At 40.7% G+C, this 25,447-nt stretch overlaps 1 protein-coding gene across 1 annotated transcript; it reads left to right on the top strand.

Moving 5' to 3' along the window:
• Positions 1 to 3,761: 3,761 nt before the first annotated feature.
• On the top strand, positions 3,762 to 7,178 carry LOC149815052 (uncharacterized). Its single transcript, XM_089990471.1, has 3 exons — positions 3,762 to 3,905; positions 4,004 to 4,212; positions 6,878 to 7,178. Exons 1-3 carry the CDS (start codon positions 3,762 to 3,764, stop codon positions 7,176 to 7,178), a joined length of 654 nt encoding a protein of 217 aa, XP_089846597.1.
• The last annotated feature ends 18,269 nt before the right edge of the window (positions 7,179 to 25,447 follow it).

The following is a 25,447-nucleotide window of genomic DNA, read 5'->3' on the forward strand; positions in this document are numbered from 1 at the left end:
AAAAAGTATCATTATCAAAATCCTTGGTCCACCAAGATCCTCTCCCAGCTGGCGCAACTGCTCGTCGAGCCTGAGGGAATCCAAGAAAGAAAGCAACCTATAAAGAGGTGTGTTCGGCATACAAAAAATACAGACTTAAAATAGAAGCTCTCTTGAAGCAAACCTCAGAAAAGCCTTCCATCTTTTTCTTCTTTTTCTTTTTTTTTCTTTTTCTTCTTTCGTTGTATTTTTTTCTTCTTTGCTGATCTTGCAGGCTGCGATTGAGAGATTCCTCCTTCATCAAGGACCAACAGAGAAAAGTTGTTGAGGCGTACCAAGACAATCTCTTTGCTCTGATGGTACATGCTATGGATTTCTTGTCTTGTGTTTCATCATAGTCCAACATATCTGGATTTTGATGGACTTCTTTTTAGTATCATGAGATATAATGCCTTTACTGAATTATAGATGCCTTGTGAGTGTTGATTTCAGTGGTCCCAACTTTTGTGATGGAACGGGGTTACATATCCTTCAACACATGGAGTATATCAAGAGGGTATCCTACAACAAAGGTTCAATTTCTTCGCAAGAATATCTAGTGTTGAAACATAGTTTATTTCATAAGAAAGTTTTGTTCTATTGCTACTAAGGATCTCATTTCTGCTTTCTTGTTTCAATCAATGTATCAGTGGATTGTAAGGCACAAATCCTTTATCTTTGACCTTGTAAGTTTCTATATAATGTTTTTTTAGGGGTGTTGCATTTTAAGTACTATTTATGATTTATGATTTATGATTTTTTAAGTTTTTGATTTTAAGGGTTTTGCATTTTTAAGTATGATTTAGGATTTTTCAATTTTTTGAGAAAATTTGTGCTCTGAATTATTTTAGTGTAATTTTTAGTATATTACTATATTATAGTATAATTTTTTTTCTATTAACCACTTTTACTGGCGCACTTTTTTTAATGTGCTAGTAAAAAATATTTTGTTGGCGCTACATTTTTTCTAACGTTATTTTTGCATCCGAACACACTTTTTTTTTGCATTATTTTAATGTCATAAAAGGCTTATTTTCTTACGCTATTTTAGTCCCAGTAAATGTTTTACCGATGTACTTTTACTGTTAAAACTATTGACGCTAATTTAGTTTAGTGCCAGTAAAATCAGATTTCTTTTAGTGTCAGTTTAGAATGGGTATTATTATGTGGCAAACTTTCATCAGATTAACATGGATTAAAAAATAACATGCAATAAATGCAGTGAACATCTAACGGTAACGGTGAGTGGCATTCGCAAACCAATAACGGTAAGGGTGAGTTGCGAATGCCACCAAGGTAAAAAGTGGGTGCGTGAGAGGTTTTCTCTTGAATTTTCAAATAAAATATCAACGTTCAAATTTTTTTTTTAAAAAGCATTTGGATCAGGTGCTTTGTCATTCCACACTTTAACTGTGGTGCTGCACCTCATCACCTACCATCTGATGTTGGGCATCACAGCTGACAGGCTGTATGCCAAACCTGGTGGGTCATCAGGTGCAGCAGCACTATGCAATCACATTGCACCGGATCCTCCCTCCTGAAAAAGGTTGATGGATCTGACTGAATTTGGATTTCAATTGGATTTTGGATTTTATTATATTATTCAGATTAGGATTCACTTATGGCCAAAAACGTAAACCTTTCAGATTTGGGTCATATCTATAGGCATTGCTAAGTCCAACTTAATCGCATTTGAATGTGAATTTGAATTTGGATGAAAAATATAAAACTGAACCCGGATCCAACTAGCTTAAAACCTAATATTTACACTTAATTGGGTCAAATTTTTAGTTGGATTTGGGTTTTGGGTTTGAATGCAAAACTTGCTACCGAAACCTAGATCCGATTATTAATCGGATCCAGATTTGTTTACCAAAGCCTGCTTAGTAGACTCGGATTCGGGTTGGGTATCGGATTGCAACCAAATCATTTACATATCATATCCAAATTTGGCTACCAAGCCTGCTTAATAGACTCGGATTCGGGTCGGGTAACGGATTGCAACTGAATCATTTACATCCCCATTCACGTTCAAGTCTGATTAAAAGAAATTTGACTAGTCCAATTTTGGCATGACTTACTTACTAACCGAATCTAACCCATTTACATCCTATGTTGGTCATACTTCAATTACAACATACCACATACCTGACCGCAGTCTTGGGTAAAATGTTTAAATAGATGCCTAATGTTTGGCAAATGAAAACCTACCAAACCTAAATATTTTTTTGAATTTTTTGTATTTTTTTTTTTGAAATTCTGACCTTGCAGATGTGTTCAGCATGATCGATTTACTCCAAAGTAACACTTGAATCATACATTTTGGATGCAAAAATGATATTTGGATCCTCAAAATTTTATAAAAATTATAGGCTATTGATTTTTGAAACCTTATAAAAACCTATCTATGCATCAAAATCAAATGCCTCAAAAATTGATTCTTATAAAAATAAGCACATAGATCACATCTGTAAGGTTAAAATTTAGAGAAAAAAATTACCAAAAGTCAGTTTGATAGGTTTTCTAGTGGTTTGGTTTTTTTTTCCTTAGGGGGCATTTGCTTGTTACGTAAAACTCCTATTTTCCTCGAAAGCACATCGACGGGCGTGCATTTCTGTGCAGCTCAAAATATAGAAACAAACACCGGATCATCAATTTGCATAGATGGGCATGCCAAAATGCACGCTGGACTCTCTTTTTCGGTGAAAACCGTTCTCATGGGTGTGGGTCTGATCCGCAAACAGAAGAAGGTACGGCGGCTCCCTCGTTCAGTGACCAGCAAACAAACAAACCTTTAATATTTTAATTGCATTTAACTGCCTACTGTTTCCACAGAGAAAGCTGGTGGTTAGTCCGACCCTTATCAGTTATACAACTATACCTTTCAGATTTCAACTTGCAACGTCCCAACACAAAGGTGACGTGCACTAACTGCCCCTTAAGACAAGCAGAGCCTCCACTGGTATACTTAAATGCTTATTTTTAAAAGATATATGTCAGAGACACAGACGGTCCTAAATTCAATTTGTTGACCACGACTAAATAAGGAAAAAGATCAAACCGTCCTCTTCTTTAAAACCACCTTAAGAGAGAGAGAGTCGTACAATTCCTCGAGGACTCACAATTCATAATTGAGACGATTTCAGCATGCCTACTATTTTGTGAAATCAGTTGATAGTCAAAATCACAATGAAAATCAACAAATAATCGCGACTTAAGCTAGAGAGTGTTTGTGTTCCTTTGTGACTTACATTGTAAAGTTGTGCTTAGAGTCTGTTTTGCTTTTGTTGAGTCTGATGTAAACTGTTCGGTTCAGCTGAATCAATACCCCGAAGGGACAACTCATATGCTTGAACTGTAATAACCCTCAGGCAAAATTATGAATGAATTAAATGCGTTGAGCTTTCTTTTGTTCACCCTCGTTGTGATTGCTTCTTGTGATTGCAATTCTTCTCTCTATTCTCTCTTGCTCTCTTGCACTCTGATTATAAGCTTTCGCGACCGGCAAACAAGCTGACAAGTAGGCTTGCGCTAGTAAGGAAGGATCGTCGCGCTGGGCTGGCCCATTGAAAGAAATAGGCCCGTGACAAGTGATACCAGAGCCCGTTCTCGTGCTGAAGAAGGGACTCCGGAGTCGGTGTCGACAGACACGCCGACAGATTGCGATTTGTGAGCAAGACATTGTGGAGCCTTATCAAAATCTATGCAATACCAAACACAAGGCAATTGCTGAAGCTGAGGAGATGAGTTCACCTCAGGGCCAAGAAGAGATGGTTGTAACTGTCAACAAGCTGGTGAAAGATGTGACTTCACACGAGGAAGCAATTTCACGCGCAGTTGAATCATTCGGTGGACTGAATGATATGGTGGCGAGCCTGCAAGAGCAGGTGAACTTATAGATGGGGCAGATCATTTCGTTGACGACAATAGTGGCTGACTTGCAGACTGAAGTAGGAGAGCTTCAGTTGAAAAACCGTACATGCAGTGGTCAGTGACCCTAAATGGCGAAAATGGTGAAAGGCCATCAATGATTGATATGCCAAGACCCACAAAGTTCAATGGTTCTCGAGACAGCAAGGTCATTGAGAATTTTTTGTTCCAAGTAAAAGACTACTTGGATATTCATAATGTGACGCTTGAAGATCTCCGGATTAAGGCTGCAACTGCGTTATTGGATGGGGATGCTATCGCTTGGTGGAGGCGAAAGCGCAGCGACATGGAGAGGGGTCAATGCGTGATAGACACATTTGACGACTTCAAAATAGAGTTGTGCAACTACTTTATGCCAAGGAATGCGCAGAGGCAGGCGTACCAGATGGTTCGTGAGCTTAAACATACTGGTTCGTTATAAGACTATGTCAGAATGTTTCAAAAGCTTATACTGGAGTTGCCTAGCATACCAGAAGAGGATAAGCTCAACTGGTTCATTGTGGGACTTCAGCTATGGGCACAGTTTGAAGTGGAAATGAGCAACCCCCGTATTTTGGAAGATGCATATGTGGTGGCCGAGCGCTTAGTTGACACTCAGCGCAAGTCTTTCACCCCATCAACCAAAGTCGGGAAGAAACCTGACTACGAAGGAAAGAAGGATGAGCGGTGCGACAATAAAGGTGAGACATCGACACGCCATCGATCTGACAAGAAACAGAACTACACAAAGCATAACAACAACAATAACAAGAGTACAGTTGTGACATGTTGGTTCGGTGGCGATAGGCATATCGCCAGACAGTGCCACAAGCACCTCGTAAAGGACGACGGGCAAGCCAATGCAACATATGAAAAATGCAGTGATACTGAATGCAGTGACACTGAGACCATGCAACCGCGAATGGGAGCCATGTGGTCGATTAACGTAGCTAAAAGTTGTGCAGTTGAGAACAAACAAGTTAGCAAAGAACTGATGTATCTCAAAGTCATTACGAATAGAAAGTCTACTTCAGCTATAGTAGACTCCGGAGGCACACACAACTTTGTCTCGCGAGAAGAGGCAAAGTGGTTGGGCTTGAAGCCTGGGCCAAAGCAGAGGACCATCAAAACGGTAAACTCTGAGGCCAAGCTCATTCTTAGTGAAGAAAGAGATGTGGCTATCCAAGTGGGGAGTTGGGCCGGCAAAACGAACTTCTCTGTGGTGCCCCTGGACAATTTTAAGATGATTTTGAGTATGGAGTTTCTGCGAAGCCAGAATGCTATGATACTACCAAAGTTTAACACGTTGACGATTATGGGGCCAAACTTATCCCACACAATGCAGTGCCTTACGCAGAAAGGCAAGTCTTCAGTGTTATCGACAATGCAGCTGAAAAAGGGTGTCAAGCATGTGGAGCAAACATTCTTAGTTGTTGTGCGTATAGAAGAAGGGAAGGTAGAAGCAACAGTGACGTTGACCCTAGTCCCATTGTTGAAGAAGTTTCGGGGGGTGATGCCTCCAGAATTGCCAAAGCATCTTTCACCAAGATGTGAGATCGACCATAAGATTGAGTTGACCCTAGGAGCGAAGCATCCCATAATGGTTTTATATCGTATGGGGCCAGCTGAGTTAAAGTAGCTGCGTAGGCAGTTAGATGAGATGTTGGACGCATGCATCGTTCGTCCATCGAAAGCCCCATTTGGCACCTCGGTTCTTTTTCAGATGAAACATGACAGCTCCAAACGGTTATATGTGGATTATCGTGATTTGAACAAGGTCACGGTGAAGAACAAATACTCATTGCCACTGATAGCGGACTTGTTTGATCAGCTAGGCAGTGCTCGTATCTTTTTCAAGTTAGATCTATGATCGGGTTACTGGCAGGTGAAGATTGCTGAAGGTGATGAGCTGAAGACAACTTGTGTCACCCGCTATGGTGCTTACGAATTCTTAGTAATGTCATTCGGGTTGACAAATGCTCCAGCCACATTCACGACTTTAATGAACCAGATCTTCTACCCTTAGACAAGTTTGTGGTAGTCTACCTAGATGATATCGTGATCCACAACAGTAACATGAAGGAACATGTCAGGCACTTACTAACAGTGTTTCAGGTGCTGAAGAAGAATGATTTCTGTGTCAAATAAGAGAAGTGTTTCTTCGGGCAGGAGGAGATCAGCTTCCTTGGCCACATTGTGGGGCGTGGTGTGTTGTATATGGATGGGCAGAAGATAAGGGTCATCTAAGAATGGGTTTTGCCAAGCAAAGTATCAGAATTGCGGTCATTCCTTGGTTTGGTAAATTATTATTGGCGTTTCATCGAAGGTTATTCCCTCATTGTTGCGGCCCTCACAGATTTGTTAAAGAAGAATCGGGTATGACTCTGGACAAGAGCGTGCCAAGATACCTTTGACGGCTTGAAGAAAGCCTTAGTGAGGGAGCCAGTGTTGCGACTGCCTGGTTACTCAAAACCCTTTGAGGTCCACACAGACGCATCAGACTTTGTCATTGGCACAGTTATTATGCAAGAAGGTCATCTGATTGCATATGAGAGTCGGAAGTTGAAGGATGCAGAGAGGCATTACACGGTGTATGAATATGAGATGACTGTCATTGTGTATTGCCTCAGGACCTGACGGCACTACCTTCTAGATGTCGAGTTCGTTGTCAAGACGGACAATGTGGCCATGAGCTATTTTCAGACACAGAAGAAGTTGACGCCTAAACAAGCTCGGTGGCAGATGTTTTTGGCTGAGTTCAACTTTGCCTTGGAGTATAAGGTTGGAAAGATCAATGTTGTTGCGGATGCCTTGAGCCGCAGGGTTGAACTGGCAGCTGCGCGCGTGGAGCCTTCTGAAGTGCATTTGGAGGGCACATTGTTGATCCGCATACGTGAAGGGATGCAGCAGGATCCGACAGCACAACACCTTGTTTCTCTGGTATAAGCAGGGAAGACTCAACGATTTTGGTTACAGAATGGCCTCCTCGTGACAAAAGAGAGATGCATCTTCATGCCACGGTGGGAAGCCTCTGCCAAGAACTACTTAAGGAGTGCCATGATATACTATGGGATGACAATCCTGATCAGGAGCGGACCTTAACACTCCTTGAGCATGGCTACTATTGGCCGCAGTTGAGGGACGACATTGAGGGGTATGTGCAGACATGCTTCATCTGCCAGCAAGCTAAGGGGACAAACCAGAAGGCTTCCGGTCTCCTTGAGCCTCTGTTAATTTTAGAATGTCCTTAGGATAGCATCTCCATGTACTTCATTGTTAGTCTGCCAAAGATAGAGGGCCTCAATTCTATTTTGGTTGTGGTGGATCGTTTCTCAAAGTATGACACCTTCATCCCAGCTTCTAAAGAGTGCCCTGGAGAGAAGACTCTAGAGTTGTTCGTAAAGCATGTGATGAAGCACTGGGGCATACTCACTTCACGGGCAAGTTCTAGTGTGAAGTATTTTGACTATTTGGCTCTGATTTGCTATTTTCAGCAAGCTTCCATCCGCAGACAGATGGGCAGATAGAACCCATCAATGAGATATTTAAGCAGTACCTTAGGCACTTTGTTAGTGCCAATCAAAAAAATTGAGTGAAGCTCCTTGACGTGACACAATTTTGTTACAATCTACAGAAGAGTGAGTCTTCATACCACATCCCGTTTGAGATAACCACGGGGCAGCAGCCACTGACCTCGCACACTCTTGCCGCACAAGAAAATGAAAGGCCATCCTTCGACTATCAGTTTGTTCGTGACTGACACGAGCAGAATGAGTTGGCAAAGGCATTCTTACACAAGGCAACAAAGAAAATGAAGAAATGGGTGGACAAGCATCGTCGGCCTGCTGGGTTCCAAGTTGGGGACCAAGTGTTGGTGAAGTTGTATCTAGGGTGCACAAGCATCTTCCGCGGACGGCACCACGGACTGCTTAGAAAGTATGAAGGACGCTTCACCATCACAAAGAAGGTGGGCAAACTGGTGTATAAGCTGAAGTTGCCCCCAGACTTCAAGGTACACCCGATGTTCCACGTGTGTAACCTCAAGCAGTTTCATCTAGATGATGAAGATCCAGAATGCGGCATGCTACAATGCGCTCCCATCATGTAGAGGGTCCCGGTAGCACAACGGGTTGAGAAGCACCTCAGTAAGATCCTTCATCACAAAGTCAACTACTTGGGCGAAGTAAAGAAATATCTAGTGCTGTGAGAGGAAACAACAGAACCAACGTGGGAGCCTGCATTCTGAATGAACAGTCGCTACCCAACTGAAGTCAGGGCTTACCATGAAACATATGGCACCGAGGACGACGCATGATTTGAAAGGGGGAGCATGTTCCCTTGCGACTTACATTGTAAAGTTGTGCTTATAGTCTGTTTTGCTTTTGTTGAGTCTGATGTAAGCTGCTCAGTTCGGATGAATCAATACCTTGAAGGGGTAGCTCGTATACTTGAACTATAATAGCCCTCGGGCAAAATTGTGAATGAATTAAATGCATTAAGCTTTCTTTAATTTGTTCACCCTTGTTGTGATTGCAATTCTTCTCCCTCTATTCTCTATTGCTCTCTTGCACTCTGATTACAAGCTTTCGCAACTGGCAAACGAGTTAACAAGTAGGCTTGCGACGGTAAGGAATGACCATCGCGTCGTGCTGGCCCATTGAAGGAAATAGGCCTGTGACAGTCTGTGTGCATGGCATAAATAAAAAAAAGTTAACATAGAAACGAATTTAAATATCATAAAAAAAATTGTAAACAAATATGAAACTTAACCTATAACAATGGATGAGCAATCATCGGACATACATACACTGAGCGATCAGCCGTGGGTGCACATTTAACAAAAAAACAGACTTAGCGGCAGTTGCAACAGCTGCTAAATCCACTTTTTCTGTCCAGATCTTTAGTGGTGGTCAAGGACTGCCGCTAAAGACCCAAAATTCAAAAAGATCACCAAATGAGTGTGACGTCTACTGTTATGGGCAATCGTATGTGTGTATATATATATATATATATATATATATATATATATATATATATATATATGTATATAATGAGATTTTGTAATATATTAAAAAATAATTTTACATAATATTTTTAAAATAATTAAAACATATCATAATTGTCTTTGAAACTAATTTCATCTTGCATAATGGGTTTTTTAAAGGTAGATGTTAACTTTGTTCTCAAAAAAATTTTAATTACTGAATTTTGATATAAAATATAATTATTTGATTAACTACTATTTATTATATAGTCTTTTAATCATAGTTGAAAATTGATCTATTAAGGTTCGACAGATTATTTACAAATAATCACGATCTTTTATTTTGCCGATTAATCACAGTCTGTCAAGGTGTTCAAAGGGCAAGGTTGATCGATTATTTTTTTTTTTGCCGATTAATCATAATTTGTCGTTGAGATCACTTCTCAAGGAATTGCCGTGAGAGAGAGAGAGAATATGGTTTGCCCTACAGCCACTATCATCTTCACTGGGCAACTGACTCTCTCACTCCAAAAAAAGGCGCAGTGGCATAAATGGCATTAATGGGTGGTGACGGAGGTAATGGTAGGGCCTCCCATCTCTCTCTCTCTCTCTCTCTCTCTCTCTCTCTCTCTCTCTCTTATCAATTCACTGAATTCAGGACCAGGCGTGTATTTAAATATATTTGTTAAAAGAAAGTCATCAAATGTAATAATTGAAACATTAGATTGTTATTTGTAAATAACTGATTAATTAGGCACCTTTTTATAAATTGTTCCAATCAAAATTAAATTAGATTAGGATCTAAGATGGATTTTGTAGGTACGGTCATGGGGCGTTTGTTTGTCACTAACACATGTGTGCGTTTTAGCGGGACCTAAAATGTTGAAACAAACGTGGGACCACCGATTTCCATTTATGGGCATGTCAAAATGCACGCTGGACCATTCTTTTCTGCGGAAAGCTTTCCGTTGAAGGAGAGTTAGATTCTGTTTCCGTGGCAAAAGAATCCACGAAAGAAGTGCCACGTGGTTGGACCTTAGTTTTAGGATTCATTTTCGGAAGGCAAGAACCTGCTCAAGGCCTCTATAATCTCTTTGCGCAGAAGTTTAGAGTTGTTGAGCTATTTTTTTTAGCTCCTCTCTCTTTTTTGACCTTATATTCGGCATCACTTGTGAGTATGTGCTTGTGTAGTTGTTTCATGTTAGGAAAGTGAGTAATATTTTGAAGGAGCTGCCTTATCTTTATACTTTCCTTTTTTGTAATTTTCTGTTGGGTTTAGCCATATTCTTGGAAAGATATCCTTCTATATTTGTTGGAATATCGATCATATATTTTCCACCCATCCTATATCATTTGAGGTATTGTAACAGTAATGAAAAAATCTCCTACTCTCTCTCGTGGATGTAGGCACATTGCCGAACTACGTAACTGCTTGTGTGCTTTGCTTGATTTACAGTGAGTTTTTCTTACTTTCATGGTATCAGAGCCCGGTTATTCGATCCACTACAAGCATATGATGGATTGGTGCAATATCAGATTCTCATGGTAGCTGATTTCTCTACAACCATCTTGACGTTCTTTTGCAACATAAGACACTTCATCACGATTTGCAAGCAATATCGTGTAACGATTTACACGGTGTTGGGCAATATTGTATAGCAATTTTCAAGCAATATTGTGTAACGATTTACACGGTGTTGGGCAATATCGTATAACAATTTTCAAGCGATATTGTGTAACGATTTACACAGTGTTGGGCAATATCGTATAGCTTTTTAAGCAATATCGTGTAGCGATTTACACGGTGTTGTTGCTAGAATTGTTATGATTTGCCTTGGCTTGCTCTTGGCGTTCACTCATGGCGGACAGATTTCAAGCGCAAGGAGGCGGTTCAGCTGATTTCAATCAGCAACACGCCAACATGGTGGAGAGCGTGAATCCAGCCCTGAAAACCACTATAGAGCCTTTGAATGGCTACAACTATCTTATGTGGGCCAAGTCTGCAAAATTGTTCTTGAGCGGAAAGATCAAGCTCGGTCACGTGACCGACAGCAAGATCAGACCTCCTGATGGAGACCCGAAACTTGAAGAATGGGAGTCTAATGATCACATTGTGATGTCATTTTTACTAAACTCCGTGGACAAGAAAATCGTTCGAACGTTCTACTCTCTAGAAACTGCAAAAGAAGTTTGAGATGCGGCGAAGGAGATATTCGACCATCAATATAACGTGACAAGACGTTATCAAGTTATGTAGGAGATTAACAATCTCAAACAAGGTGAGAAACCGTTCACTGAATATATTGGGGAGTTGCAGGCTTTGTGGAACGATTGGGAGTCTTACACTCCGACGACCATGGATGTTGTGACTCACCAAAAGAACTGTGAGCATGACAAAATCTTTCAACTGTTGGTTGGGCTGAGACCTGAGTACGAGAATCTTCGCAGCCAGATTATCATGTCTTTAAATCTACTCAAGATAAATGAGGTTTGCACTATCATTATGCGTGAAGAATGCGAAAGACAAGTTATGAATCCTATATTAAAAATTAATGATTCAAATGAATCTCAAGATGCTCTCTTCTCCAAGCACAAAGAAGTTGTAACTTCGATCAATCCCCGCAAAAAATGGAAATTGTTTTGCATTTATTGCAAGAAGGAGAATCATACAAGAGATAGATGCTGGAAATTGAATAAAAGACCCAATAACAGTGGTGGCAGGAGACTTAAGGTTACTCAAGCATATCAAGAAGATCAAAAGGAGACTTCGGTTACTATGGAAAAGCTGGCTCAGATGTGCAAAAATTTCACTAAACAACATCTTGCTACTGTGGCATCGCGCGATAAGGACGATAACATAGGTAACTTTAGTTTTCTTTCTCAATTTGATGATAAATGTTGGATAGTCGACTGAGGAGCTTCGGACAACATGACTAGTGATAAATGCATAATATCTAACATCGAAACTAGTCCTAAAACCAGACTGTCACTATTGCTAATGGTGAAAAAATTCATGTTGAAGGGAAAGAGAAAAGTCGTTTACTTGAGAACTTAAAGCCTCTTGATGTTTTATACATGCCTAGTCTAACGTCTAATCTCATGTTTGTTAGTTGTGTGACTAGAGATTATAATTGCGATGTTATATTTTTTCCATCTAAGGTTGTTTTTCAGGATCGGAGCATGGGGGCGACGATTGGTGAAGGATCGAAGTTTAGAGGTCTTTATTACTTGAATAACAAGAATAAGGTGTTAGTCACCAACTTGAATAAGGATGAAGACGACTTGTGGCACTCAAGACTTGGTCATCCATCGAGTTATGTTTTGAGAATTTTAAAACCCAGAATGAATTTTGAATGTAATTCTTGTGAGATTTTTCGCTATACGAAATTTACTAGACCTTCATTCCCTTTATCTGAAAATATCTTTGAAAAACTGTTTGACCTGATTTATTCTAATGTCTAGGGGCCAGCACCTATTGATGCTTATAATGGATTTAAATATTATGTGACATTTATTGATGATTATTCTAAAGTCAGATGAATATATTTTCTGAGTAGAAAGGATGAAGTGTTTTCAAAGTTTGAAAATTTTCATAACATGGTCGTTACTCAATTTGAAAAATATGTGAAAGTGCTTTGCACTGATAATGGTACTGAATATTTAAATCAATAGTTCATCAACTTCACTAATAATATGGGAATTGATCACTAGACTACATGCAGAGAAACATCTCAACAAAATGGTGTCTCTGAACGAAGGAATCAATATTTGTTGGAAGTTGCTAGAGATCTACTTTTTCAAAATCATGTTCCTAGTCGATTCTGGAATGAGGATGTCTCTACTGCTAATTACATTACTAATCGTCTTTCAAAAAGAGTGTTTGATGAAAGGTCTCTGATAGAAGTCCTCAAAGGCAAGAAACACTCAATCAATCATCTCAAAAAATTTGGGTGTGTTGCCTATGTGTAGAAGTCTCCTAGGCATCGAAATAAACTTGAGACACGTGCAGTTAAAAGTATATTCTTTGGTTATTATCCTACCAAGAAAGGCTATCGGTGTTATGACCCGGTTTCTAGGAAAATGTTTGTTTCTCGGGATGTGCGATTTGATGAGTCACAGGCATATTATAAAAATCAACTTCAGGGGGAGTATCCTAGAGACGATTCAGGTGCTTTTCCTTTTCCAAACATTTCTCCCAGTGATGATGTAACGACTCAAAAGGAAAACATAAAGATCGAAGACGTCAATAGAGCTACTACTGGCGCTCATGACAATGTTGAAGGTGCTTCCTTGAGACGATCAGAAAGAACTCGACAATGCCCAGTAAGATACATGGATTATTGTATGATGAGCAATGCTAAATATCCCATTGAATCCTTTGTTACATATGATCATTTCTCTCATGATCATGCAACCTTTCTTATGAAACCTTCATATTACTCTAAGCCAAATACGTTTGAAGAAGCATATAAGGATCCTCATTGGCAAAAAGCTATTAATGAAGAGTTAAACGCTTTAGTGAGAAATAATATTTGGGAACTCAATCAACTTCCTGCTGATAAAAATCCCATCTCTTGCAAATGGGTGTTTAAACTGAAATTCAAAGGTGATGGTACCTTAGACAGATATAAAGCTCAGCTTGTAGCCCGAGGGTTCTCTCAGACAGAAGGAGTTGATTACATGAAGACCTTCGCTCCTGTAGCCAAGATGTCAACTCTCCAAGTGGTTTTATCCATAGTCTGCAATTTTAATTGGAAACTATGCCAACTAGATGTAAAGAATGTCTTTCTTCAAGGAGATCTACAAGAAGAAGTGTACATGAAAATTCCTCAAGGTCTCACTCATACCAATCGGGAAAATATGGTGTGTCGTCTAAAGAAGGCTATATATGGCCTTAAGCAGTCTCCTAGAGCGTGGTACTCAAAACTGAGTAGCGCCCTAATGGAGTTCAGATATAAGAGGTGTATCTCTGATAACTCTCTATTCGTTCACCAATCGAAAATGGGAACATGTCTAACATTGGTGTATGTTGATGACATTGTTGTGATAGGAGATAATAAAACTATGATTGAGAAGACGAAACAATATTTAATTGAGAAGTTTGACATCAAAGATCTAGGCAAACTAAAATATTTTTTGGGGATTGAAATTAACCACTCAAGGAAAGACCTATACTTATCATAGAGAAAGTATATCCTTGACCTTTTAAAGAGTATAGGAAAAATTGGAGCCAAACCGGTGGCTAATCCTATTGAAACCAATCTCAAGCTGGACACCGTTGAAGGAGACAGAATACAAGATATTCAACAATATCAAAGACTAGTTGGGAAGTTTATTTATCTCACTGTCATTCGTTCAGATATCACATATGCAGTTAGTGAGGTTACTAAGTACATGCATGCTCCTCAATAGGAGCATCTCAATGCAGTTAATCGAATTTTGAAGTACTTAAAATGAACTCTAGGGTATGGATTATTAATAAAAAGGAATGGCCACACAAGTGTAAAAGGATTTTCCGATGCAGATTGGGCAGGCAGTTCTTCTGACAGAAGGTCGACTACTGGATTTTGCGTTACCATTGGTGAAAATCTTGTTTCTTGGAAGAGTAAGAAACAAAAGGTTATATCGAGGTCTAGTGCTGAGGTCGAATACAGGGCGATGGCTAATGCAGTGGCTGAATTGACTTGGCTAAAAATGTTATTGAAGGAGATCGAGTTTGATCAGACTAATCCCATGAAGCTTCATTGCGATAATCAAGCTGCTATCCATATAGCAGCAAATTCAGTCTTTCATGAATGTACTAAACACATATAAATAGCCTGTCACTTTGCTCGTGACAAGGTTCAGAATAAAGAAATCGAGATTCCTTATGTGAAGAGTGAAGACCAATGTGCCGATATGTTCATCAAAGCAGTTACTGGCAAAAAATTATCTAAATTTATGAACAAGTTGGGAGTAGTGAACTTTCACTCCTCTCAGCTTGAAGGGGAGTGTTAGGAAAGTCGGTAATATTTTGGAGGAGCTGCCTTATCTTTAATCTTATCTTTATACTTTCCTCCTTTGTAATTTCCTCTTGGGTTTAGCCATATTCTTAGAAAGATAATCTTCCATATTTGTTGGGATATCGATCCTATATTTTTCGCCCATCCTGTATCATTTGGGGTATTATAACAGTAATGAAAGAAGCTCCTTTTCTCTCTCATGGATGTAGGTACATTGCCGAACCACGTAACTGCTTGTGTGCTTTGCTTGATTTATAGTGAGTTTTTCTTACTTTCATTCCACTAGCACTCTACACTATTACAAGGCGAATAGGGAGCTTCGTCTAGCTCAATGCTAGGTTACAAGGCTAGCAAAAGTAACACTAAGTTACACTTAAGAGTTGTCACACCTCTAGCTCAAGATTTTGGCCACAATCGGTCGGGCTGCATTCAGCCTACTCAATCACACTGTCATGCAAGACAGTTTCACAATTCTGCACACTAGAGTGCAAGGAGGTTCACAACCCCGAGATGATGTGCTGCAGATAGTTACTCAGATGTGCACTGGTGTAGGTAGTGTGCCAGAGAGTTGAGCGTTGTGCATGGGAGAAGATCATGTGGCAATGTTGATGTGCATGTGCGGTGGCGTGCACCGTAGATGTTGGTGTGTGCACGATGAAGGTATGCACGACAGTGCGGCGTGCACGTGGCGAAGACGTGCACGACAGTGCGACATGCGTGTGGTGAAGATGTGTGCGGCAGTGCGGCGGGCGCACGATAGAGACATGCACGGCAGGAGCGATGCGCACAGAAAGGTGTGCACGACAGAGAGACGAGTGTGTGGGGAGGTTTGCGCGGCAATAACAAGTGCACACAAGGAGATGTTCACTGCACGTGTTGCGATGCGTGTAGGAGGTAGAAGTTGCAGTGTGTGCAGGAGACAAGAGTTGCGGTGTATGCAGGTGATAGGAGCTGTGACGCATGCAGGCAATAGAGGATGTGGCACATGCAGGAAGCAAGGCCTCAGAATGTCCCAATCCTGGGACCTGTGAGTCTTCACTGCAGCGATGCCAACTCAAGACGATCAGTTATCTCTGTTTTCGGCAATAGATGCTCGCTAGCCAGAAAACCTCCCTCAGTCGATTAGAGATTATGAAAGATCTCTTAGGCCTCTGAAGTGTTCCTCGCGCGGCGCAGTTGAAGACAGCGATCCAGTAGGTGCGACACAAGTAAATGAACCAGTAGTAAATGCTTTGGCCAGATCAAACTGAAAATAAATGAGAGATGATCAACACTCACTGATTGCTCGAAGTGATGCAGACGATCTTGACATCTTCTCAACAACAGGAAACTCCAAAAGAATCTGCTATCTCATCGGACGTGTGATCATCGGATCTACGCTCGAAGCACTAGATCTAGAGTAATTCCAACTCAGTCACCCTTACACTAACTTGCATTGGCCCAAGGAATGATGCAGGCATCAATTCCCGAATTTCCTCAAAGCTGGAGAACCGAATGCACAAAGGCACCAAGAGAGGAAATATGTCCAAAGATCGAAGTCTGTTTTGTATTCCAAATTCAATATTTCAAAAGATACAGAATATGTTTACAAATGCCTTATTTATAGGCTGCCAAAAACCGAAAACCATGGCAGTATTCTAACTGCTGAAGTGGTCCCGTTTTCATCAAGTCAAGTGCATTGAACCTGTTCATCTGAGGTGGCGTGCATACACTGGTTCCGCCCAAGTGAAGAAGGTGCCCGAGGCTCCTGTTCACTGCGTCTGGACAAGTTGAGGTGGCTTACTCTCCATCATTCAAGTGACTAGCTGAGTCACTACTGAAGTGGCAGCTCAACCAATAATTGTACAAGCAACCAAATTCCATGTTGGCAAGTGCGGCCTTCCGTTGTTGCTGCGCTGGCATGGCAACGCCACTGAGACACCTGGATTACTCATATGTTCATGAGTTCTTTGTGGGTCACATCAGTCCACCATGCTCCGCCTACTCTTTGTCCTCAAAGCCATATTTATCTTCACCATGATTGTCATCCTCCATGCGCGATAGTGCATCGACTACCTTATTGCATGATCATTTTTTATATTCAATCTCAAAATCATAACTTTGTAGTTTTACAATCCATCTCTGTTGACTGACTGTAGTTATTTTTTGTTCTATCAGGTATTTAAGGTTGCGGTGGTCAGTTCTCACTTTGAATCTTCTTCCAAGAATGTATAGCCTCCATTTCTCAATTGCCAATACGATAGCAAGCATTTCCCTGTCATAGGCACTTATGGTGTTCACTTTTTTTTATATAGCTTTACTCATAAATGCAATAGGGCGTTCACTTTGTAGGAGGACTATCCCAATTTCATAGTCACTTGCATCAGTTTTGATTATAAACTCATTTGAAAAATCTAGCAACAATAAGACTGGAGCACTAGACATGGCTTCCTTCAGTAATTTGAATGCTTGGTTGACTTCTTCAATCCATTCGAATGCATTCTTCTTCAATAATTGTGTAAGAGGTGCGGCAATAGTTCCATAACCCTTGATGAATCTTCTATAATACCCCCATTAACTCGAGAAAGCCTCTCAACATTTTAACTGTCTTTGGTGCAGACCATTTTATCATGTTCTTTATTTTATTGGGATCCGGCATCACCCCATCCTTTGAAACAATATGTCCAAGATACAAAACTTGAGGTAACCCAAACTCGCATTTAGACATCTTAGCATATAGAGTGTTCTCCTTGAGGACCCTTAATGCCTCTTTAACGTGAATTAGATGTTCCTCTCAAGTTTTGTTGTAGATGAGAATATCATCAAAAAATGCCAAAATGAACTTCCTCAAGAATGATCTGAAGATATCATTCATTGTTCTTTGAAATGTTGCAGGAGCATTTGTAAGACCAAAAGGCATAACAAGGAACTCATACTGTTCATCATGAGTTCGAAAAGCGGTTTTGTAGATGTCATTTTCGGCCATTCTTATCTGATGATACCCAGCCCTTAAATCTAACTTGGATAAATGTTTTGTTCCATGCAATTCATCAAGCAATTCTTTAATAACCGGTATTGGATGTTTATCCTTAACTGTAATATTGTTGAGTGCTCGGTAATCAATGCAAAATCTCCATGTACTATCTTTTTTTTTTATTAATAACACTGGAGAATAAAATGGACTGGAGCTTGGACTAATAATTCTACTCTCAAGCATTTCTTTTACCATCTCTTCCATTGCCTCTTTTTGAGTAATCACATAACGATATGGTCGAACATTCACCGATTTGGAATTCTCATCTAGCACAATATGATGATCTTGGGACCTTGGTTGTGGCAATTCTTTAGGTTCCTTGAATACCATATGGAACTCTTCTAACACTTCAGTCAACTCACTCAGAATGTTTGTTTGGTTTCCTTTTGTTTCAATTTTTTTAACCAAACACAAAACGGCCCTCTTGGTTGACCTCAATGTTTGTAGTATTTCCTTACTTTCAATATCTTTTGAGTTACTTGCTTTTAGAATGCCACATTCATTACCCTTTTTATAACTCATTTTCATGTTACTGAAATCCTATGAGACCTTTCCCAACTGTTTAAGCCATGTGATCCCTAAGACCACATCCATCCCTTGTATTGGAAGTAGATAGAGATCTACTAAGAACTTGGATTGATCGAACATGAGTGGAGCATCTTGGCAAACATGAGTGCATTGTAGACTTCCACCATCACCAATGAAAACTTAGAACATTGGGTGTTCCTTGATTTGGCAACCCGTTTTCAAAGCCATTTTTTTCTCAATAAAACTGTGTGTTACCCTCGTGTTTACCAACACTTGAACTTTGTGCCCATTAAACTTTCCTTCAAGCTTCATTAAATTAGGACTAGCATTTCTTGATAGTGCATGATACCCCTCATTTTCTAGTGTTTCCTCTTCAGATTCTTTGCTCGCATCTTCCTCCTCTTGGATTTGGAGAATTTTTAAACTTTTACATGTGTGGCTTAGGTTTCACAATTCTCCGCATCGAAAACACTCTCCTTTTTTTCCCTTTTTTCTTCGAGTTGTGATTGAGTCACATACTCGATTTTAGGCTTAACCAAGCCTCCTCATTTGTCATCTTCTCTTGGATTTATTTTGACAAACTTGGGATTATCTTTACCTTTTCATTTGTGGATGGAAGCACTCAACTTGATTTTCTCTTCAAAGAGTTTGGCGACTTTGTAAGCTTCACGTGTAGTGTGCATATTAGCCGCGAGCACTTTTATTCTCAACTCATCTTTTTGACCCCTTACATAAGAACTAAACAAGGTTCCTTGGTCCATAGGTGGAAGCATTGAACATATATACTTCTTTAAATTCATTTTGATATTCATCTAGTGTTCCCTTTTGCTTGAGTTGTTTTAGGGATACACTATGATTGACCATAAGTGTAGGGCCCGATCTTTCTACTATTGCTTGTTGGAAAGTTGACCAATCTGGCTTTCCGTAAATAATTTCATATCAAGAATACCAAAACCGAAAACCATGGCAGTATTGTAATTGCTGAAGTGGTCCCGTTCAGATCAAGTCAAGTGCGCTGAACCTGTTCAGCTGAGGTAGCGCGCATACACTGGTTCCGCCCAAGTGAAGAAGGTGCCCGAGGCTCCTGTTCACTGCGTCTGGACAAGTTGAGGTGGCTTACTCTCCACCGTTCAAGTGACTAGTTGAGTCACTACTGAAGTGGTAGCTCAATTGGCAGCTCAACCAACAACTGTACAAGCAACCGAATTCTACGCTGGCAAGTATGGCCTTTCGATGTTGCTGCGTTGACGCCACTGAGACACCTGGCTTACTCATATGTGCATGAGTTCTTTGCGGGTCGCATCACACGGCACCCCGTTTCGTGACAAGCAAACGCACTCTTATTGTTAATTTTAGATCAATAAACATTTTACAAATACCTCGTATTGTGTGCTTAATATGTTTTTTTAGTACAATAATATTTAATTTTCTGGAAATAAATCATGCAATTATCAGAAATATGTTGCACAATTCAAATTTAACTTTATTTTATTAAAATAAAAATATTATAAGGTAAACAACATACAATAAATACTTTTTTACAATTTCAAAAAAATTTAAAAATGGTTCTGGGTAAAACAGTAAACTTGAACCTTAAAACAGTAAATACAAAACCTTCTGAGTTAAACTGAAAAGTTCAGGTGGTTTTCCAAAAAATTCAGAATAAGTGAACCTTTCTCAGGTATTTTCTAGAACATTCGGATGCGTTAAACAGACAGTGGGCCCACCCCCACCTCTCTCCTTAAGGCATGAGATCATGCATGGCCATACGGGTCATGTATACCCATATTTCCTACGTCTTTCCCACTTCCAAACGTGTTGTAAATCCAACTTTGATTTAGAAATGTCTTATATGATTGGTGATTCAAGTTGGATCTGGTTTGAATCTAGGGATGGCAGTGGGGCGGGGGACAAGGTTTCCACCCCCGCCTCAAAATTTTATCCTCCACCCCCGCCTCCATCCCCGGTCCAAACGGGGATGAGGCGGGGCGGGGCGGGGATATTGCGGGGAAAAGTGGTCGGGGCGGGGATTAGGCGGGGATCGTGGCGGGGACGGGGCGGGGAAAAGAGCACGTTCACCCCCGCCCCGCCTCCGCGGCGGGGATGGATTTTATCCTCCACCCCCACCTCCATCCCCGTTTCATACCCTTCATCCCCGGTCCAAACGGGGCAAGGCGGGGCGGGGCCCCGCTTTCCCCCGGTCCACTGCCATCCCTATTTGAATCCCCAACAATTGGACAAGCACAACCTGTTACTGAGGGATATTGGTATTAGCTGGCACGCATAAAGTCAACAGAACCAAACAAATTAACTAGCGTGAAAGTGTGATGTTCACTTGTTCACGAAGGAACCAGCCGAGAAAAAGCAAGGTCGGCCTTATTCCATGCTTTCAATTTGGGTTGGATATGGGTCCACATCAATTCTCATCCCGCTGGCACCAGGGTTACTAAAGTCAGCCATAGTCCATATCCTTGGATCTCTCTCTCTCTCTCTCTCTCTCTCTCTCTCTCTCTCGGATCTAAAATTCTTGAAATAAAGGAATTTGAGATCCTGCATTTGAATGTGTTTGGAACTTGGTATCGGCCCACATCACATCAGCACGCCCCACTCCAGCTCATGTCCTCGAATGTGAGATCCAAGGCATTCAAACATGCCCTTAGTTTCTTGAAAAGAAATCAGATTTAGTTAAAAACAACCGGGCCAGGGTCTACATGTGGCTGGCTTTGAGTCGCCAATAAGTGGTTGTTGAATAGACATGTTGGATCTTTCTCACTAGATCCAAATTTAACATTGATTTGTTTGGATGCAAAATATTGTTTTTTTTATGACGAGGACTGAAGCTAAGAAAACCCCGGGTGAGGCTCCACTACCGCCCTGCGTTACGTGTTTGGATCTGTGTCATCTATGTCCAACCGATTGGTGACGTATGCCGACTTCGTCGTCCTCAATGTTCAAACAGAGTCACATTATTGAGCTGGAACTTGTGGAGGAAAAAAAAGGGGCGTGTTACTCTAAGTCTTTTTTTTTTAAATCAAGCTGGGATTACTATGATCCCTACCAGTTTTACAAAGATATCATTGGGATTCGAACTTGCAAGGGCACAACACAATGTGACGTGCACTAGCTGCTCCTACCAGACAAGCGGAGCCCCCATTGGTGTGTTACTCTATATAGGGAAAAAACTCGTTATCGAGATTTCCTTTTCCAAAGAAAATCTGTGATAATTTTTAAAAAAGTGTTTCTAAAAAACAAAGTTGGTATATTTAAATTTTAAGAATACAGAAAAAAAAATATATATATATATATATAATATACCCAATCAACCCAAAACTAAATCCACATGAAAATGAAATCAATCTCACCGATAGAGAGTCGATTCCTCTTCAATCCATGATTTGATGCCAATTTCTTCAAATCTATCAATTTCTTCACAAACTTGAACGATCTACATGATTTTCAATGTTTAAGTTGTTGATCTGAATGTTATTGAGCAGATTTTCACTTTGAACTTGAAAATCACTCAATCAGCTACAAACAAATTTTTTTGGATTTTTAATATAAGATGGAGAGAACCATGTTCTGATACCAGAAATGATAGCTGATCATGAAGAATATGCAAGTAAGAAAATTATAAAGAAATTAAGAAAATAGAGAGGTCAACTATAGAAGAAATAATCTATGGAGGTGGCTTGGGAATGAAGAAAAAGAAATCTCACTAAAGAAAACCCTAATGAGCCAATTCTAAGCCTTAAGGGGCAAGAACCAATCCATTTTAAAACAAAGATGTTAAAATAAATAAAAAAATCATTAAAAATGGATAAGATACCTACATGGCATATATATATATATATATATATATATATATATATATATATATATATATAGAGAGAGAGAGAGAGAGAGAGAGAGAGAGAGAGAGCCCATGTAACTCAAAAAACTATAACACCTCTCACTAGAACCCCTGTAACCCCTACACCATTCATGGGTCTTTGGACCCAAATTACATATGTGAGAGGATCCAAACACATAAAGGACTTGACCCAAGCACACCCATAGCCTATTGTTATCCTATTTAAGTCTTGGATCCAAAACATGACACATGAGGGGACCCAAAATAGCACCCAATTACATGTCTTTCACAAGTAGATCCGATCCCAAAAAAATGGTATGCTATCAAAAACACTAAAAAGTAGTGGTGTTTGGGTTGAGTGTCCGTTATCTCATGAATGAACATCAACGTCTGGCAATATAAGTGATGGTGGTGTTTGTGCTACCGTAGGGTGTCATATATATAATGTGCATGTTATATATAATACATTTATATGCATATTTTATATAAAATATAAAATTGACATGGTTCGGCCGAGTCACGGGTCAACCTTATATAAAAATATACTTTTGTGAAAATATTATTAAAATATTAAAATAATATCCATTCTTGTGTATGTCCATATCATGGTATGATCGCATCTCAGTTCATGTGACATTTATGATCTGACCTTAGAGTTTACTGCAGTTCCATTTGGTCCAGACCCGACACAAGACTTGGGTAGAATGTACTCTAAATTGATGAGATTGACTCATATGGGTGTCTTGTCAAATTCGGTATTAGCTCGGAATCGATTTTCAAAATGATTCAGAGAATCAGCTGATTTAGACTCTGAACTCCATCGGACAATTTTTAACCAGTAGATGTGGATAGTGTAGTTAGAGATGACTCAGATTGTCAGACGGGCAGTTGGGGTTCGACTCCTGCTGGCACCCTTTGCTCAATACCGAGCCGAAACAAGCATAGACCCTAGGGTTGGGGGTCCCATCCCTGGCGTTTTACACCGTCAGGAAGGTGACAATGTCTCCTACCCCCAGCTAGGGATGGCAGTGGACCTGGGAAAGCGAAAGCCGGGCCTCACCCCGTTCGGAACCGGGATGAAGGGCATGAAACGGGGATGGAGGCGGGGACGAAGGTTGAAATTCATCCCCGTCCGGGGGTGGAGGCGGGGATGGACGTGCACTTTTCCCCACCCCGCACCGTCTCCGCCTCATCCCCACCCCGACCACTTTTCCCCGCAATATTCCCACCCCGCCCCGTCTCATCCCCGTTTGAACCGGGGATGGAGGACATGAAACGGGGATGAAGGCGGGGATGGAGGATAAAATCCATTCCCCATCGGGGATGGAGGCGGGGGTGGAGGATAAAATCTTGAGGCGGGGAGGGGGTGGAGACCTTGTCCCCCGCCCCACTGCCACCCTACCCCCAAACGTGGTTTCGCCGGGAGAAAGTTGTAAAAATTGGGCTCTAAAAATCATCTCAATATCACCAATGGGGTTCCGCGTGTCTGGTAAGAGCAGCTAGTGCATGTCACATTGTCTTGGGACGTAGTTCAAATCTCAATAGTATCGTTGTATAACTGGTAGGGATCTGCCTAACCCGAGCTTGCCTATCAAAAAAAAAATCATCTCAATATATCAGCCATTCAAGTACATCATCAAATGGTTAAGAATATTCTAAAAATGAGTCAAATATGTAAATTCTAATATGGAATCCATGTCACACTGGTAAAGGTATGACCCGATACTTGATGCGGGCACAACTTGAAGTTCAAAACCTTTTGGAATGTAAGTCACAAGGACATAGATTTTTTTTTTTAATCAATAAAAAGCTATTTAGATAGTTTAATATTACAAATACATTTTATTAACAATATTAAAATTGTTAAAAGTAATATTTATAATTGTCAATCTGTGGTAGCCCATCCGGTCGTGTCACTAAAGATGCACAACCAAAATGGTACTGTGTCCTTGTGATTGGAATAAGTCGAAAGATCGGAATATAGAGTCCGGATCAGGTGTCATATGATGGCACAATTTTTTGTGCCTTAGGCACATGATCGCCCTCCATCAGGTCTTGGGCCACACAACTGACAGGCCCTATTCCCAAAATGGAAGGCGATCAGACAAAAAGTTGTGCCATCATATGGCACCTGATCCTCACTCGTCCAACTAGACCCAACCATATTTGTTTGGAACTTTACCTTGATCTAGGCTTGTTTTATTTGTATTTGACAATACACATCTAGGTGGGGCGGGGCGGGGCACAAGGTCTCCACCCCTGCCCCGCCTTAAGATTTTATCCTCCACCCCCGCCTCCATCCCCGGCGGGGAATGGATTTTATCCTCCATCCCCGTTTCATGTCCTCCATCCCCGGTTCAAACGGGGATGAGGCAAGGCGGGGAATAGTGCATGTCCATCCCCGCCTCCACCCCTGGACGGGGATGGATTTTAACCTTCGTCCCCGCCTCCATCCCCGTTTCATACCCTTCATCCCCTGTCCAAACGGGGCGAGGCGGGGCAGGGCTCCGCACGTAAGAAAAAGCAGCTGAACCTTGGTAGACCCTCGTCATATAGAAACATAGAGGTGCTTTTTGCTCTTTTGTCTCTCTTGGTGCGTAGGGGTGGGCATGATTTTAAGCCCAATCCCGTTAGGTATGAAGCCTAAACCTGGCCCGTTATATATGTGGGCCTGGCTCCCAATTGGCTTGAGTTCTTTATTAATTTTTTTAATAATATAAAAATTTTAAAAATTAACCTGGCCAAACAGCCAACATGAGAATATTTTTCTTGTGTTACAGAAACATATCCATATCCACTAATGTCTTTGTGATGTATATTGAACCGAATGATTGGCTGTCATGTATGTATGTGTACGTCTGAACATGGGACGCTCGTTTATGTCAATTAATTCTGTTTGAATTCTAGTCACAAAATTTTACTTAAACAAAATTTTTGCGGGCTATAACAAAGACCTTGCAAGAGGTCCGCTGCTGACCATCCATCTCAACATTTCTTAAGATAAACACGACGCCCCACCTCCACGGACAGCCAAAATATGTGGCTGCCAAGCAGGTCACTGTATGCCCACCATGCAGCGGCACTGCATACACTGTGTTGTGTTCGCTTTTAAGATAAATAACAAACGAATCCCAATTCAAATT

This window comes from Nuphar pumila, chromosome 15 (assembly GCF_984573655.1).
Source record: "Nuphar pumila chromosome 15, dmNupPumi1.hap1.1, whole genome shotgun sequence".
NCBI lineage: Eukaryota > Viridiplantae > Streptophyta > Magnoliopsida > Nymphaeales > Nymphaeaceae > Nuphar > Nuphar pumila.

Bases quoted from the DNA above. Each gene is read 5' to 3' on its own strand.
- LOC149815052 (XM_089990471.1), top strand. From the start codon at position 3,762: ATGAGTTCACCTCAGGGCCAAGAAGAGATGGTTGTAACTGTCAACAAG. The intron at 3,906-4,003 runs GTGAACTTATAG...CCGTACATGCAG, and splicing joins TGGCGAGCCTGCAAGAGCAG to TGGTCAGTGACCCTAAATGG. The intron at 4,213-6,877 runs GTGGAGGCGAAA...TGGTATAAGCAG, and splicing joins GATGGGGATGCTATCGCTTG to GGAAGACTCAACGATTTTGG.